Genomic DNA, 18,868 nt, shown 5'->3' with positions numbered 1-18,868 from the left:
ATAGATATATAAGATAAGTAAATAACCACTAGTCACAACCCGCGAAGTTTAGGTCAGCTATGGTACAGAATAAAAGCAGTTTGACAATATTAGGTCCTATCTCTCCTAAAATATACATAAGACCTCTATAGGCAAGTTCCAAAAGAGATTAATACATAATATAAGTTCTTCAAAATAAATACGGATAGATTCTAGACAGAAAGTAAACCGAGTTCAAAGATCTTTGCCATCTCTCAAATGAAGCACAGCTCACTGCTGAATACCAGGACCTGCATCTGAAAAATAAGAGATATATACGGAATGAGAACCCTCGACCCATGGGTTCCTAGTACGGTAAAAGTGCCAAATAAAAATAATGCACTATAATAAGAACTCACTAAGCATCTTAACTTCACGCCTTATCATATCCATCTTATTATTCTCTCTACTCCATAACATGGCAACTATCTTAGGAATTTCTAAGTCTAAGTCAACAATTCTCACATTTCTTCAACTCTCCAATCAAACAGCATCATAACCAGAACAAACACTAGCCCTCAATGTTAATCAACACCAGCATGAAGGACCTTTCAGTTGTACAAACACAAGCAATGCAATTAAGTAGTACACAAGTAGATTCAAGTAAAACAAGTAGCATATAATCATGTAATATGTATAATTAGGCAAACTAGACAATTAAACAAACCCAAAAGAATCAAAACGTATGCAAATGATGTATACCTGTCCTATGGCCAAAAATATCTTATGTCGGTTATACAGCCAAACCCGACACATCCGATAGCTAACCCGGATATTGTCTCCTCTACTGTTTACTCGCTATATTGCATTGCCTCGTAGGGTGAGTGCCATGTACATCTCGCAAAGTTAATACTCTATATATCTCACAGGGAGAGTGACATATATACCTCATAGACAGAGGAAACCTCGTAGGGTTGAGTGCATTGTACACCTTGCAGGCATGATAGCCTTGTGTTGGCCTGGATACGGATGTTGTCAATAGGAGCGCTGCTGATGAATACCAGCTTTTCACTCGCACGCAAATAAGATTTAGCTAAGATGTGGATTTTGTGATTTTTGATGTAGTAACTAATATTAGAATAAGTTATGATTTAATTTGATGATATTGTGGTTGATGGTTCAAATGAGTTATGAGTTGAGGGAACCCGTAAAGGTGGTTTCCATTTTTAGGGGAGGTTATATCCAAATTTTTATAAAAATATTGGTTGTTACAATATGTCAGGTGGAATGATTATCAACCAGCTATCAAGCAATATAAAAATTGGACAATCACTGATGTTAGGAGAAGGTTGGACGATCTTTCTTTTGGACAGGGTGCGTGTTTTGTCATTTAGACTTTTTTATATTAAATTAAATTGATAATTGCGCATTTATACCTTTGAGATTTGATATGTTTTTACCGTTTGTGTGGGACGCATATGTCCCAATCTGATTGTGCTGTATCTTAATCTATTTGAGATCAACAACAGTGCAGATCTCTGGAGTAAAACTGTGCCTTTAATATGTTTTGAAGTTGTAGAGTGGCATCTGACTGATAGGGTTAGAAGACAATTTTACTTTCATCAAGACCTCTAGTCGAACCTTTGAAACTCGGAGCTTCCCATAACATAGTCCTGACGGGTCGAAAAAATAAGAACTGGGGCGTAGAACACGAAAAATGGATTTCACAGTAGTTAAACAGTCCTGCAGCGTATTGACCGGTGCACATGTCGACCACTATCAACCATCTGACCAGTACATGGACTGGTATGTTTGTAAAGTCGGTGATCACCTGTGACTCTCCGAGCATGTCAATCAAGAGCAACAACCATAGCAAGAGCAACCACATTAACAAGAACAACCACCTCAGCAACAACATCCACCTCGGCAAGAACAACCATCTCGGCGAGAACAACCACCATATCCACAAGCATATGCATACCCACCGTATCCATACCTACTATATCCATAGTCATATTCATACCCACCACAATATTTATATCCACCATACTTACAAGAATACGCACAACCTTCCACCCAGTCTGTTATGTCATACCCACCATATACACAGAAATGTGCACAACTTTTCAACCAGCTTACCATATAGTCATACAGTCATCTCTCTACTATGCACGGGAAATACATACCAACACAGACATCGCACTATTCATTATCACAATGACTAGGAACAACAACATAGGATGCAAAATAATATAGATACATTATTGATTGGGTTCAGGGTCCTGAGTCATCTCAGTGGGTGAATAATTTATTCTCTACTCAGGATCTTGTACAGGTGTCGATGCCTCAAGTTGTTCCAGGTCAATTATCTTTGGATGTCATGTGCTCACCACGGTCCTATTCTGAGCACTCTATGCTGAGAACTTCTGTTGATTCAGGTAGGAGTGTTCATAGGGAGATTGGATGTTGTGAGACTCCAACACGTATTTCTATGTCTGAGGGTGACGAGGAGGAGAATACCGATGCGGTTGATGAAACTTGTGCAAGTGACGATGTTGTTAATAAGACTTTTGCATGTGAGGATGAGGTTAATCATGCTGGTACAAGTGATGATGTGGTTTGTGCTTCTTGTTCAGGTGATAATGTGGGTGATGAGCCTATTTCAGGTAATTTAATTATTGTATTTATGATTGATCCGAATTTAAAAGAGTCCCTTTATACTTTTCATACAAATGTGTGCCGTCAATCCGGACTAGTTGCTTGCAACTTCTGAATGTTTTAATACAAGGGTAGAAAGTCTAGAAGACTTGCGTCAGTATTAAGAGATTCTCAATTAACTCATTTCCACGGTAACCATATGCAGTTTTGTACTCTACAACCAAGTAAAATACCTAACCAAGTTATTATTAAGGGTTTTAAATTCACGCGCTCTCCTCCTCCCATGTTGCTGCTACTTCTTCTTTTCCTCCTCCTTTTTTCTCATCTTTCTCGTTCGTTATCATCATCGCTGTCACCACCACCTCCTCCTCCTCTTTTTTTTTTTCATTTAAATTTCTTTCTTTTCTTTTCCTCCTCCTCCTTCTTTTTCATTTAAATTTTTTCTTCTCCTTTCTTTTCCTCCTTCTTCTCCTCCATCTTCATCATCATCGTTATCATTATCGTTATTTTCGTCATCGTCGTCTTCTTCTTCTCCTCTTTTTTTCTCATCTTTCTCTTTCATTATTGTCGTCATCATCACCACCACGCCACCACCTCCATCTCCTCCTCCTCTTTCTTTTCTCATTTGAATTTCTTCAATCTCCTCCTTTCTTTTCCTCCTCCTTCATCATTGTTATTATCGTCATCGTCGTCTTCTTCTTATATGTATAATAGTTTAAATTCATAATGCACCGAAATTTCTTAATGACGGAGACACACAAACAAACTTAGTTCAAAACAAGTTCGGACCAAAAGTGCACCTTATTTAATCCAGAATGCGCCGAAATTACATCTAGAATGCACCAAAATTACTTAATGATGACGATACACGAACAAACTCGATTCAAAATAAGCACAGATCAAGTACACCTTATTTAAATCCAAAATGCACTAAAATTACTTAATAATAATGACACACAAACAAACTCAATTGAAAACAAGCACAGACCAAAAGTGCACCTTATTTAAATTTAGAATACACTAAAATTACTTAATGACAACTCAAAACTCCTCCTCCTCATTCTTCTTCTTCATTATCATCATCATCTTCTTCTGTTTTTTATTCATCATTTTCTTATTTTACTTTCTCATGATTTTTCTTATTTTACTCTCTTAATAATAATAAAAAAAAATCAAACAAAGAAAAAGAAACATATAATGCTACAAAATCACTAGCAAGAAGATAAACCTACATTCTTTCAACTAAATAAAATTGTAATACATTACAAACATGTTCATTCAAAAGTCTAATATGAGAAGCAATATTCCTAAAAGAATAAATAAGAGTAACAGAAAAAGAAAAAATAAAGAATAAAAAGAAGAAAAAAATACAGCACTAAAGAAGATATTTTTGTACTTTTGTACTAAAATTTTAGTGTAAAAACTAAAAAAATTATGTGTTATTGTTAAGAAATTTTGGTGTTATTTACTCTGATAAATTCTGCATAATTTAAAACTCTTCCTCTTCCTCCTCCTCATCTTGTGCTGTTGTTTCTTCTTCTTTTTCATCTTTTTTTTTCTTTTTTTTTCTTCTTATTTCATTTTCTCATAATTCTTCTTGTTTCACTCTCTTAAGAAGAATAAAAAAATTATTGCTGCAAAATTATTAAGAAATAAAAGGAGAAAAAGAAAAAAAATGCAGCAACAATAGCAGCAATAAAAAAAGACGATGAAAAAAATATGCAAAAAAAAAACAACGCGAAAAATAAGACCAAAAAATGCAAAGAAGAATAAGAACACAAAGAAAAAAAAGAACGTAAAAAAGAACATGAATATGAACATGGTTACTGGGTAAAGAGTTGGAACGTGTATTCATGCTTTCACTAATAAATTAATTTTTATTAGACTTGGATCAACTTGATTAAATTTAGATGTCAAAAAAAATTTGAATGTATAATAAAACTGTTTTCAAAATATCTTCTAAAAAAATAAAAATAACTTTATATTTAGATATTCATTTAAAAAAATCTTTTTGTTATTATTTATATTTAAGTATAATAATATAAAAATATTTTTTTATTTATTTATTATATAAAAATATTTTTTAATTTTTTAGTATTTTTATTTTTGCTATTAAAAATTTACTAAATATATTAAAAAAATAAAAAAATCTTTTTCTATCAACTTACACCAAACAAGCACTTTAAACTAATTCAACTGATTATTCTTCGACGTGATTTTGTTCTCTGCATGTTCTGCAGATCTTCCAATTTATATAGCTATATATCCCAGTGTTGTGTGATTCGTATCAACGCAACGCAAGTGTTGTGAAGGAGGTAGGAAGAATCATAGAAAATGTCAATGGATCAGATGGCGTTTGTGACTCCGAGAGGGTCACTGTCGAGCATCGGAGACTCGACGGAGCTTGAGGTCAATCCCAATCTCACTCTCAGCGATAAGCTCAGGGTTTTCAAGAGTTCCTCCTTTGATCCCAATGCCTTCATCCAAACCAAATCCCGCGCCATGAATGAAAAGGTACCATGCATCATCATGCCAACCTTAATTAATTTATTCCAATAGTAATCCAGTTAGGTTTATTCATTTTATACTACCAGTTTCAAAGTGTTGATAATTTTGAAGAAGACCAACGTTGTATACCAAAAATGCGGTTGTTCATTTTATTATAATGATTCATGTGCACATATTTTCTTTCTGTTAACATGTGTTTGCAGACACTCTATCTAGGTGCAAATTATATTATTCATGTGTGCACGTGTTCGTGTGCATGAGTGATGCGTGTGCAACAGTTGATGGAATGTTAAAAGTTTGGCCTGTTGATCAACTGTTATCTTTTCTTGTTCAGAACTTGGGATGCATAAAAGTGACTGATTATAAATTTAATAGTGAATTGGAGAAGAGAGTATTATACAGGATTCATTTACTATTTATTTTTTGAAACATGTCTAGAACACCTAATCATTTCTTTAATCATTGTGCATAATTTATAGTGTAAAACAAAGGAATTAAGAGATGTTTAAAGTAAACACCAAATTAAACGTGCAAATAAAATGACAGCCTTTGTTAGTGTAGAACTGAAATATTGTCTACATGCTCTGCAAATATCTGTGAGTATGTATGTGCCAATATAGTAGGATACTTATATTTTTTATGCCCGAGTTACATGTACCACTCTTGTGTACATAAAAACTGGTATATATTGTTAGTTTTTGTTTCTACAATAAATTCATAAACTATATCTAACGCGGATATAAAATCTTAAAATTTATGATTATCATATGATAAGAATATAATTAAAAAATATACCAGATTCATGTTAGTGAGTTTTGAGATGTTGTTATTTGCTTGTGGTTATTCTTTGATGTTAGAGCCTAGTTCTTATCCGGGGACTTGTAAGTTGTGAGTTATGGACACACTGCGCTTTAAATTATTGAATTATTTTGCAATCTCCTAATAAGTTTCTGTTTCTAGGTGTTTTTCTCCTCTTTTTCTTTTACCTTCTCACTTTTTTATTGATGGCACAGAGAATAAATGTTGTTGAGCAGAGACATTTTTCTTCTCTTATCACGTATTTCTTTTGAAAAATGTAACCTCTACTTTTCTATTCCGAAGAGAGGAGGAAGAATATCCTTTATTTTATTATTTAAAACTCTCACTAATTCTATTTCTTTTATTGAATAACACCTATTATATTTATCTCATTATAATTAGAATTATTTTTATTAATTACATAGACTACATTATTATTGTAATAAAATAAGTTACAGATATTTATCATTTTTCTTTATGCCTCTTCATGAATAATGTATTTATGCTGCTAATAAATGCTGTACTGATGCTAAGTGATCTAGTAGCTTCTTGTTTCTACTATTTAGAAAATCCAGAAGGAAAAGCTTCCAACCAAATAACATTTGTTGCAGGTTCTAGCCTTTGCAACGTTTTTAGTTTTCATTTGGAATTACAGAACCATGGTTTCAGCAAAAGTGCTTTTGAGCAATTTCCAATAATACTTTGGAGATTTCCAACTGAAACCAAACATGCTAATAGGATTCATGCTGTTATAGATTTTGGTGTAGAACTCCTAGATATTAGTTTTGCATGCCTTGAAAGTGTCGTTGTAATTATAATTTCAATGCACTTAAGTGATTCTTATGCAGTTTGCCAAGTGCTAACACCATTAATTCTTGGCACATAAAGTCACATGGTAATGAAATAATATTATTACTTTAGTCTATCCTATTCAATCAGCTTTTTTTCTCTGTTTACAGGAGATAAGGCATTTGTGTGTTTATCTTGTTGACCTGAAGAAGGCTTCTGCTGAAGAAATGCGGAAAAGTGTTCTTGCTAACTACTCAGCCTTCATTCGGTGAGCATGCGAGAACACACACACCCCTCAGTATGGTTTAAGGGAATTTGTTAGTGCTAATTGCATATCTTAGCTCAGGAACCTTTGTTGCCGCTGCTATGTTTCCAAGTTGTTAGGAGAAGGCATGTGATTAAATTTGTAAAGCATGTTTGGTGACTACCATTGTGCATTTACATAGGTCACTTTTGACAAAAAAAAAAAAAGAAGCAACAGATATTAAGAAATTGTTAACTTAAAACTTATTTAGAGTATTTGGACTAATTTAATTAAAACTATTTAGTGCACACTGTCAAGCAGTGAGTTGCCTTGAGAATGAAAATACGGGGATAATTAGACAACTAAAGAAAGAATCCTTAATATAATCAAATCTAGTATCAAACCATATGGATATCATCAAGTATCAAACTATATCCCTCTCAGCCGGCATTGCACTTTTAAACATTTGAATAAGGGACTATCACTACGATGATTGTTGTAATTCCAACATAAACGCATGCACTATGAGCAAGCATGATTATGATTGCTATGTTGAAAACTATGTGTGAAAATCTTTATATGCAGTACATCCAAAGAGATTTCGGATCTTGAGGGGGAGCTAGTTTCCATGAGAAATCTTCTGGTGACGCAGGCCGCATCAGTTCATGCTATAGCAGAAGGTTGTCAGCTTAGTACCTTGGTTGCTAGAAAAGAAAACTCGGACATGGAAGAGATACTAAGTCAAAAAACGGATCTATCCAAGACAGAGAAATGGCTGATAGAGTTTCTAGAAACGCTGGAGGTTCTATTAGCAGAGAAAAGAGTGGACGAAGCGATGGCTAAGTTGGAAGAAGGCAAAAAAATGGCAGAAGAAATTACTAGAGAGAAACTTCTGAGTCCAGTTTTGTTCCAGGCATTGGAAGATGCCCTTGCTGATAAGAAGAAAAAATTAGCTGATCAGCTAGCAGAGACTATGGGCCAGTCATCCACTCGAAACTCAGAAATTCGTTTCACAGCTTGGGCTTTGAAAAAGCTAGGAGACGGTCCTCGTGCTCACACATTACTACTAAATGCACACAAAGAAAAGTTGCAGCGTAAAATGAATGGTTTTGAGTCCACCAATGATGGAAGGGTTAAAGCGGCTGGTCAATACACAACTAGCCTTTCACAGCTTGTCTTTTCTATCATTTCACGAGCGGCAACAGATTCTTTGACAGTGTTTGGCAAACAAGAGCCTGCATATAGTTCGGAGCTGGTTACTTGGGCCGTAGGGCAGGTTGAGAATTGTGCTCTTCTCCTAAAGAAGCGCATCCTTGCCTCGGCTGCTGCTACAGGAAGCCTCAGAGTTGCAGTTGAAAGTGTTCATGTTTGCATGAGCCACTGTCAACTGTTGGAGGTTAATGGATTGGCCCTTTCCCCTGTCTTGCTCAAACACTTTAGGCCATTAGTTGAGCAAGCATTGAACAATAATTTGAAAAGAATTGAACAAACCACTGCTGCAATTGCTCTTGGAGAAGAATGGTCACTTGTTTATGCACCAACCAGCAGGAATTCAGGCCTCGCTCCTGTTTCATCATCCCAGCCAAAACTTTCAAGTAGTGCTCACAAATTCAACTCATTGGTTCAGGTGATTATTCTTTTTCGGAACAAGGTGCATTTTAGTCTTTTAACTTTATTTTAGTCCTTCAAATTTTTAGTCTTTCAACTTTCAAGACGTGAGTTAAGTTCTTTTATTCCATTTATATTTTTGCACTATCCTATTTTATTGATATGTCACACTAAACTGATAAAAAATATGTGCAACTTAGTTATTGTTTTGGTGGACTAATTTGATTTTTTTTTTTTTTTAATTGATTCTACATCTGAAGTGATGCTGGATGCTCTCATGTTAATTAATATGACAAATAAGTGAAAAATGAGATGACACAATGACTAAAAGTTAAATTTTAAGAACCAAAAGAATTCATAAATACAATAGTTTTTGGTAGACCTCACACATACAATCTCAAAGACTAAAATGAACTTGTACTCATATTTTTCATCTTAATATAAATGTTATCCAGGCTTGATTTGACAACTGTTGGCATCTGATAGCTTCTGTAAGAAAGAAAAGCATTGCCAAGTAGCCTTGACAAAAATAACTTTTGTCAACGAGAAAGTGAGGAACAAGAAGCTCAAAGTGAGTATTTTTCATGTCCTTTGGCTCAAAATGAATAACTCTTTGGTTTGATTGTTTGTGTAGGAACTTTTTGAAGATGTAGAACCTCTTGAAATCTTACAGTTAGATGGTCTTGCATATGAAGGCCTTCTACGGGTGTTTAACTCCTACATCAATCTGCTGATAAATGCATTACCAGGTTCGGTAGAAACTGAGAACCTGGAAGGTACATCAGTTCATAAAATTGTAAAGATTGCTGAGACTGAAGCACAGCAGATAGCAGTGCTAGCCAATGCAATATTGCTAGCAGATGAATTAATCCCTCGTGCCGTTGTGAAGCTTTCACACAGCAGCAAAGGTGATGAGTCTCATAGAAAAGGATCAGACAAGCAACAAAGGCTTCCTGAACAGCGCGAATTGAAGAAGAGACTCCAGCGGGAAGTTGATCGCCTCAGAGACAGTTTCTGCAGGCAGCATGCTCTTGAGCTCATCTTTAACGAGGAAGGGGAAACACGCCTCAATGCAATGATGTATTTGAGTTTAGACGGACAAGGCCAACAACCTGAATGGTTTCCTTCTACAATTTTTCAGGTACTATAGTGTGCTTTAGCATTTTAAATACTATTTTATCCTTCAAATTTTAACTATTAGTTAATTGTCACATTTTTACTAATGGAGAGGTTTACTACAACATTGGTCAATGTTACATGTCACGCCACATTGACAAACAATGATGGTTGATCAATGGTTGACTAAAAGACAAGCATATTTACAGTTTCAGAGACCTTCTTGAACCTTTACTCCCACTCTGAAACATTCATAATGCATTGATACATGCACTGTAGTATCTCTTAATTCTAATAGGGTTTAGTATATCGTGTACTATGGTTCAGGAGCTCTTTGCAAAGCTTACAAGAGTGGCAACAATTGCAACAGATATGTTTGTGGGAAAGGACAGGTATGCAACCCTTTTGTTGATGAGACTTGCAGAGTCTGTGATCCTTTTTCTTGCTGATGACCAAACCTTCTGGGGAGAGGTAGAGACAGGCCCAACGCCTTTGGGTCCTCTTGGCCTTCAACAGGTACTCACTTTGAACAGTCTTTTTCTTGTTGTGAGTGACTCCCCGTCTTATATAATCTGAACTAAAGCTCTGTTGATGCTCTATAAAAAAGGATGCTAAAGTATTAGAAGAAGCCATTAGGATTTAGGAGCCTATAAAAATAATGTATAATATATTCTATAAATACTTAGAATGGGCCATACACACTCATGTGAGTGGGTGAGACTTTCCAACTCGGTCGACATGAGTGGTTGTAACATGCTTCATTTAGAAAGTAGTAAGTGTTTGCTAAATGGAATGTAAATACTAAATAACAGTATAATAATGACAAATAGTGATGGTATTTAATGTAATTTTGTGAAACCATTTAGATATATTCAAAGCGAGCCATAATGTATTTTGAATGTGATATAACATAGATATAGTACAAAACACGATATACTTATGTGAGCGTGATTGACTATTGAGATAAAATAATATATTTGTATATTTATATGAGAAATTGTTGTATTTTGATGGCCAAATATTTAAGTCAAATAAATAGTCAAATTCGTCTTTAAAATATTACAGAGTTTAAACAAATTTATCCTTAAGAAAATTTAAGATGTTTATATTAGTCTTTTCATTACTTTTGTTGTTTATGACATCAGAGTTTGCTAATATAACATGTTAAGTGATATTATAGTATACACTTGATATTTCTAATTGACTATTAACATGATAAGTTTATGAAATTAGATTAAATTAATATCAAATTAAGAGATTTCAATATCTCAAAGTCTCCACAATTTAAGGTTAATTTGATCTAATTACATAAATATATCATGTTAGCAATTAATTAAGAGTAGCATATATGTGCTTCGGTCAATATAGTATTATTTAATGTGCTACATCAGCAAATTTTAATGCTGTCAGCAACCGAAGTGACAAAAGGATTAATGTGACTAACTTAAAATTTTTGAATGACAAATTTAAAAAAAAAAATCTTTCAAAAACTAATTTAAAAAATGAGTGATCTTTAAAAGAAGATTTTCATCATTTACTCTATTGAACTCATTAATATATTGTAGATTTTTAAACAGAATTCCAAACCAAACAGCTACTTATTTGAAAAGTTAATTGAGACTAATCTTTTGAATGAATAAAATTAACACTTAGAACCCATTATTTCATGTGCAGCTTTATTTGGATATGCAATTTGTGATGATATTTGCATCCCAAGGTCGATATTTATCTCGTCATCTGCACCAATCTATCAAAGACATCATCAGTAAGGCAATTGAAGCTGTTGCTTCTACAGGACTAGATCCCAACAGGTACATCTACTTAGCATCAAGAACATTAATGGTGGAAATATATTTATGATCAAATTGCCCACAATCTACTGCTTCATACTAATTGAACTTTGGTCATTGCAGTATATTGCCAGAGGATGAGTGGTTTGTTGAAGTTGCTCAGATTGCTGTAAAGACGTTAACTGGGAAAGCTGCCTTTGATATAGACGATGATGTCGGTAGCCCCTTTGCCGCCGGCGGTTACAACTAACCAGGGATAATTCGTTTTATTGTCAGCTGCTTCATTCACATGGAAGTAACATCATTTTATACACTAATCAATCCTGGCATATATTGTAGATAGAATAAAAGAAGAAATTGAAGAGTAGTATTATCTATCAACTGGCTATGGTTACTCACAGATTTTCAACGAATGTGTTTCTTTTCAATTTGAGTGGGGATGGACGCATTAGAGTTTAGCTGTATTCTTGCCTGTGTAAAAGAATTTTATATTTCCTTCTAATCAAATCTTTACGTTTGTAAGAATTCTAAGTTAGGAGTTGATTAAGTCAAACATTTTTTTTTATTTTTGATGTGATTAAGTCAAATATTAATCTTGTTTGCTATGTTTGGTTGCTTTGCGACCATGTTTAAATGGAAGAATTCATACACATTATTTATTCAACTCCGCTAGATAACCAACGGGATTTAGCCAGCTCCTATCAATTCTTGTTGGGCTGATCCCAAAACCCAAAAAAAAAACAATTCCCTTTTTCCTTTCTTTCCTAATTCAAACTTTAACTTTAACCTTTTCATGTCCCATCGATTCTCAATAAGAGAAAATTCTCTCTCAATAAGAGAGTTCTTCTAAAACACCAAGTTCTTCTCCAATAAGTAACTATTACCAATCTTCTTTTACACAAATATTTTTAAAGTTTAACAATTACATATTTTTAGTACTACCAATAATCTAAAGAGTTTTATAATCCGAATTGATCTCATAACCCGAACTGAGCTCATATTCCTACACAGGTTACTGCACCTGTAGCGTGACACAGACATAAAATCTACAAGAAAAAAGCAATAGCAAGTGAGGAAAAAGGTAGACATGAATTCTATAAAAAGAAAGGTTATCAGTCTCAACAAACCAGGTGAGCTAGGATTTAAAGTAGACTGTCTCAACATAGTGAAAAAAATCATCTTTGATAAAGTGGTAAGTTATAAGGCATGCAAGAGTGCTTTATTGGGAATGTGGGACAATCCACCAGGTGTAGCTGTCACTGAGATAGGATTAAAGAAGTTACTTTTCAGTTTCAAAGACAGAAAAAAAGGCTGCAAATACTTTAGAATGGACCATAGAATGTGAGAGGTAATCTGATTAATCTTCGGCTTTGAACAGAAGGTAAATCTGTATTTGAAATTAATCATGATTTTATGGAATTCTGGGTTCAAGTTCATGGTATTCCTGTTGACTACACGAGTAAGAAAACAGCCATTCATATTGGGAACATGTTAGGAGTTGTTGCTGAAGTAGAAAACCCAAAGGTGGATGGAGTTATTAAGAGATCTTTTTTGAGAATCAGAGTAGGCATCAATATAACAAAGGCTCTTCCAACAGGATTTTGGTTAGCAAGAGAAAAATCGTCAAACCTATGGGTATATTTTCAATACGAAAGGTTACCAGAGTGTTACTGCTACAACTGTGGCATCATTGGACATGAAAAGAAAAACTGCAAAAATCAAATAGCAATGGCAGTTTGGGATCCGACAAAGCCTAAATACTCAGCAGGTTTGGGAGTTAGCCAGGTTCGATCTACTACATCCATAAGTGCTGGTAGCTCAAGACAAGGAGGATGAAAAGACCAAGATATGGAAGAAATAACGCGTGGACAACAAAACATGAGAAGAGGGAGTGAGGACAGACAAGATACTGAAGAAAGTATGATCAGAGATGAGCAGAATTTGCAGCATGAATTAAAGGAAGATGATTTCTTGAAAAATCAATTTGTGGAAGAGAACGAGAGAGAAAGAGCAGAGGGGCAGGTAAAAAAAAAAACAAAGAATATCCCAGATTTTCAGGGAATGAATGCTGACCTAGAGAAATTAAAGGTAGCCTATATAATGGATAACTCAGCAGGGGAGATCAGGTAAAAAAATAAGGGAATAGAAAGACCAGCCCAACAAGAAGAAGCTGAAGGAGAGTTCCAAGAGAGGGTAAAATTTGGGTTAAATATTGACAAAAGGCCTAATATAGAAATAACACATGTCCAACAAAACAAACAGGCTGGAAGGGAGCCCAACATTGAAGGTCCAATTAATTGGATTAGGGAAGAGATAACTCAAAGAGAAATAAAGAGTCAAGATCAGAAGGAACATCATGGAGCTGAAGCAAGCTATGAAGTCCACATCCCAAGGATAACAGAACATGAAGTGCTGATTCACAACAACTAGACAAATGGAAGCAATAGAGAATGCAGACTCAAAAAACAACTTTGGCATTATATAACAATTCTGAGCTGATACACACACGCTGGAGTTATAGGAGCAATAAGGAGAAGATGAGTGAGAATAGGGAAGAAAGCAAGAAAAAGAAATACAAGCAAGAGTACAAAGCAGAAATTGGAGATATGTATTATGTTGAATTGGCAAGCGATGGCGAAGAGGAAGCAGAGAAGATGGTGGAGAATAATAGAGGGACATCAGGGTGGGAAATTGAGCTAGCTAATTGTATGCAATAAAGTTTGAAACTTAAAAGGAAGAGAGAGGATAGACGCATATTGCAGATAGCTGAAGTAGCCTGGGAGGAAGATAATAAGAAAGATCCTGTGCAAATCAGCAAGAAAATTATGAGGAAGAGGTAGCAGAATAGGATAGAACTGAGGAAGGAACAGAGGATTGGGATGCAGGTAACAACAACAAGGCTGAGGAGGCGGGTCTAAACATGCCCCAAATTCAGCCATGAATATTTTAAGTTAGAATTGTCGAGGAGTGGCAGCGTCCTCGATAATGGCTGAATTAAAAAAATTTGCAAATTTAGCAAGCCGTCAGTAGTTTTTTTTTATATGAAAACTAGAGCTAAGGAAGGTAGAATTAATTATATTAGAAGGAGATTATGTTTTGATAAATCCTTTTGTGTAGAACTCCAAGGCTTTTTCGGAGGTCTATGTATTTATGGAAATCGAATGTAAGCATTAATATTTTGTCGTGGTGTGATATTTTTTTAAAGACTAGGATAAGTATAAATAATGGTGAATCTTGAAAATGTGTTTTTGTGTATGGTAATCCAATTTTCAGGAACAGGAAGAAGTTATGGAGGAATTTAACAGCCAATAACTAGAATCAAGAGGAAGCGCAAATATACATTGGGAACTTTAATGATGTTCTAACATAAGAGGAGAAGGTTGGTTTACACTCAAAGCCTAGAGAGCAACTTAAAGAGTTCAGGAAGTTCGTAAATGAAAATAGTCTCATGGATTTTGAACTTAAAGGAAACAAATTTACTTGGTTTAGTAACCCAAGAAATGGGTTCATAACTAGAGAAAGACTTGACCGAGCCCTATCAAATTGCCAGTGGAGAGAGAAGTTTCAACATGCTATTTTGGAAGCCCTACCAGCGATAAGCTTAGATCATTGTCCATTAATGCTGATTACCAACCCGACGAATAAAACGAGTACACTTTTTAAGTATGAGACTTTTTGGAAAGATCATAAGGAATGTCACAATGTTATTAATAGGGGATGGAACAAAGAGATCACAAGAGAAAGTGCTTGGACTAACATTATTCAAAAAATGAAGAATTGCAAGGAGGAGCTGAAGAAATGGAGCAGAACCATCTTTAAAAGGGCTGACAAGAAAATTTTGAAGATCAAGGAGGAGCTCAGAAAACTACAGAATTCAAGCTTGGAAGAAAATAAACAGCAACATATTAATCAGATAAAAAAAAGAATTTCAGAAATGTGAAGGCAAGAAGAAAAATATTGGGGACAACGGTCAAGATTAAAATTGCTTAAATGGAGAGATAAGAATACTAAATTTTTTCACGCAATTACCATTCAGAGGAGAGATAGGAATAGAATAGAAAGATTAAAGAATTCTACAGGACAATGGATCCAAGGAGGTCATGAAATATTAAAGCTGGCTGAAGAACATTTTTCCAAGTTGTTCACTTCTTAAAAGAGAGGAAGTTTACAGGAGTGCATCACCAAAATACCGAAAAAGTTAACTAATGAGATGAATGAAGAGATCCTAGAAAATATAAGTGATGATGAAATAAGAGTTGTAGCCTTTAGTTTGGGGAGTTTAAAGGCCCCAGGACCAGATGGACTCAACAGGATGTTTTACCAAAAGCATTGGGAGATTATGAAAGAAGAGGTATGCGCAGTTGTAAAAAATTTTTTTGAGGAAGCTATTATGCCTGAGAAAATCAGTGAAACTACTCTTGTTCTTATTCTAAAAACAAATATTCATAAAAACCTTAATCAGTTAAGGCCTATAAGTTGTTGCAATTTTATATACAAGATAATATCTAGGCTGATTGTGGTAAGGTTACAGAAGATCTTGGACAAGATAGTGTCTCCAATGCAAAGTGCTTTTGTTGGTGGGAGGCTTATTCAAGATAATATAATCATTGTACAAGAAGCCTGTTTAGGAAAAAAAAGGGAAGGATGAAGCCAATGAAATGGCGATCAAGCTAGATATGAATAAAGCTTATGATAGACTTGAATGGGACTTTCTTGAAGAGGTGCTCAAGGCATTCGGCTTTAATGAAAAGTGGGTGAAGTTGATGATGGGATGTGTGAAGAGTGCAATTTATAAGATAAAAATAAATGGCAACATGTCCAACAAGATTAAACCTCAAAGAGGCTTGCGGCAGGGAAATCCGTTATCACCCTATCTTTTTATAATGGCGGCAGAGGTCTTTACTATCCTAATGAATGAAGCGCAACAGAAAAATCTAATCTCTGGCATTAAACTTGCACCAACAGTCCCATCTATAACACACTTACTTTTTGCTAATGATTGTATTATTTTTACTGAAGCTAAGGAAGAGGAGGTTTATCAGATTATTCAAGTACTTAATCAATACACTAAAGCCTCGGGTCAGCGAATAAATTTGGAGAAATCAGGCATTTCTTTTGGAAGTCTTATTCCTATTCAAACTAGGGTCAATATAGAGGAGATCTTAGGTATGACAGCTTGGGAGAATCTTGGAAAGTACTTTGGACTACCAGCTAGATGGGGAAGATCAAAGAACAAAGTTTTGAAATAGATAGAGAAGAAGGTTATGAACAAAATGGAAGGATGGAAGGAGAAATTATTGAACCAAACTAAAAAAGAGGTTCTTATAAAATCAATGATTCAAGCGATTCCAGCCTATACCATGAATGTTGTGAACTTTCCTAAAAACTTCTGTGGGAGGCTTAGTGCGAGAGTGGCAAAATTTTGGTGGGCATCCTCAGGAAAAGAGATTGGTATTCATTGAAAAAGTTGGAAAAAAATTTCAAGGAGTAAAGAGGATGGGGGCTTAAGATTTAAAGATTTTGAATTACAAAATCTAGCCCATTTAGCAAAACAGGCTTGGAGGATATTAAGTAATCCAGAAGCCATATGGGTGAGAATCTTAAAGGCAGTATATTTTCCCAACAACAGTTTTTGAGAAACTAGAGCGCATAGAAGTGCATCATGGGTCTAGAGAAGCATTTTAGAAGGCAGAGATTTCCTTAGACGAAAAAGAAGCTGGAGCATTGGAGATGGATCTGAAGTAGAGGTTTGGGGGGACAAGAAAAACACAGATTGGACGAAGCACCAGAAAATGCGAGAAGAATGAAAATTAAGGAGTTGTTAGTTGAAGGACAAGGATGGGATGCTAATAAAGTTTCACACCCTTTTTCGGATTTACTTGTCTGAAAGAATACTAAGAACACTTGTCAGCTTAGTGAATAAGAAGGATACTTTAATTTGGCCATATAAGATGGATGGAGATTACACAATCAAGACAGGATATTATGCAGTAAAAGAGGAGAAAAGAAAGGAAGAGGGAGAGAAGGCATTAACTAGCATAGATCTTAAAGCTCTTTGGAATGAAGAATGCAAGTTCCACAAAAAATAAAATTTTTTCTCTGGAAGGCAGCACAAAACAAAATAGCAGTAATTTCAATCTGACTAAAAGAAAGATTGCAAAAAATCCTAACTGTAGGATATGTTTAAAGGCAGAGGAGGTGATGGAGCATGCTCTTTTATTGTGTCCTTGGACCAGAGCAGTTTGGTTCGGCTCACAAATCCGATGCATACGAACACCAATCTCAGTGTCCTCTTTTGGAGAATGGTTCATAGGGATGATTCAAAAACTTGGAGGTGAAAGGCAAGCAGAGGATGAAATAGCCAGTTTAGGTTTCTTATGTTGGGCTGTATAGAAATCCAGAAACCACTTTGTCTTTCAAAACAATGATGTTAATCCAAAAACAACTATGATCATGGTAAAGAGAATAGAGGCAGACTTCAGACAAACCAGAGACACACAGCAAGAAATACAACTGCACAAGAATAATAGAAGAGGAAAGTAAGTTACCTGGAGGCCTCCACCGAAATATTAGCTAAAAATAAATGTAGATGCGTCCTTTTGTAGAGAAACGGGGGAAGTAGCTTCAGCTACAATAATCAGAGATAACATGGAAAGTATCATTAGAGGATCTGCATCAAGTTTCAAAGCCAAGTCAAGCCTAATAGCAGAGGCCACTGCACTTAGGGAAGCTATCATTATGGCCAAAAACTTAATGCTTGGAAAGACTATTATAGAATCAGATAGCCTAATTCTTGTTCAAGCAGTAAAATCAAAAGGAAAAATTTGGGAAATTGATGCAATACTCAAAGATATTATAATACTTTCAAATGATTTGTAGGATATATGGTTTACTTGGATGCTGAGAGAGGGAAACAGACTAGCTCATGAAATCGCAGCCAGGACATCGATGGGAAGCTTAGGTAACCGATGGAGATTTAACCACCCACCGGAAATTGCAAGCATTGTGAAAAGTGAAGCCAGAGTCAGAGCGTGTTGAGTGAGCTATAAGCTTTAGTGGTGCTGCTCCCTTTTCAAATCAGAGGGGTAGCCTGTGAAACCAAGGAGAGGATTTAATGTTAAGAATAGTAAAGGCAACTACAGAGGAGTTAAGGCCCATCAATTGGATTACCAACCTGAGAAGCTCCAACAATCATTTCCAGAAATTCCTACTTCATCAACTAACTCACAAGCAGGATGGTTGTACTGATGCGACAGAGGCATGGCCATCAGTGTCATGGAAGCAAAAGCTGTATGAGGGGCAGCGACGGTGAAGTAGAGTTGAGACAAAATTTTTCTGTTATTATAACAGCGAGGTCCAAAGGGTGATTATGCTCTAAAACCTGATGTTAGAGTGGGTT

The 18,868-nt window shown here is 35.2% G+C and overlaps 1 protein-coding gene across 1 annotated transcript; it reads left to right on the top strand.

The window, feature by feature from the left end:
- Positions 1 to 4,956: 4,956 nt before the first annotated feature.
- On the top strand, positions 4,957 to 13,305 carry LOC130980711 (exocyst complex component EXO84A-like). The gene is made up of 8 exons (XM_057904363.1): positions 4,957 to 5,130; positions 6,882 to 6,979; positions 7,541 to 8,582; positions 9,198 to 9,704; positions 10,007 to 10,195; positions 11,354 to 11,490; positions 11,593 to 11,708; positions 12,848 to 13,305. Exons 1-8 carry the CDS (start codon positions 4,957 to 4,959, stop codon positions 13,303 to 13,305), a joined length of 2,721 nt encoding a protein of 906 aa, XP_057760346.1.
- Positions 13,306 to 18,868: the final 5,563 nt, after the last annotated feature.

This window comes from Arachis stenosperma, chromosome 5 (genome assembly GCF_014773155.1).
Source record: "Arachis stenosperma cultivar V10309 chromosome 5, arast.V10309.gnm1.PFL2, whole genome shotgun sequence".
Classification (NCBI taxonomy): domain Eukaryota; kingdom Viridiplantae; phylum Streptophyta; class Magnoliopsida; order Fabales; family Fabaceae; genus Arachis; species Arachis stenosperma.
This window is presented reverse-complemented; position numbering and strand designations above follow the sequence as displayed.

Excerpts from the sequence above, each read along its gene's own strand:
- LOC130980711 (XM_057904363.1), top strand. The coding sequence starts at position 4,957 with ATGGATCAGATGGCGTTTGTGACTCCGAGAGGGTCACTGTCGAGCATC. Across the intron at positions 8,583-9,197 it reads AATTCAACTCATTGGTTCAG|GAACTTTTTGAAGATGTAGA; the intron begins GTGATTATTCTT and ends TTGTTTGTGTAG. Across the intron at positions 10,196-11,353 it reads GTCCTCTTGGCCTTCAACAG|CTTTATTTGGATATGCAATT; the intron begins GTACTCACTTTG and ends TTTCATGTGCAG.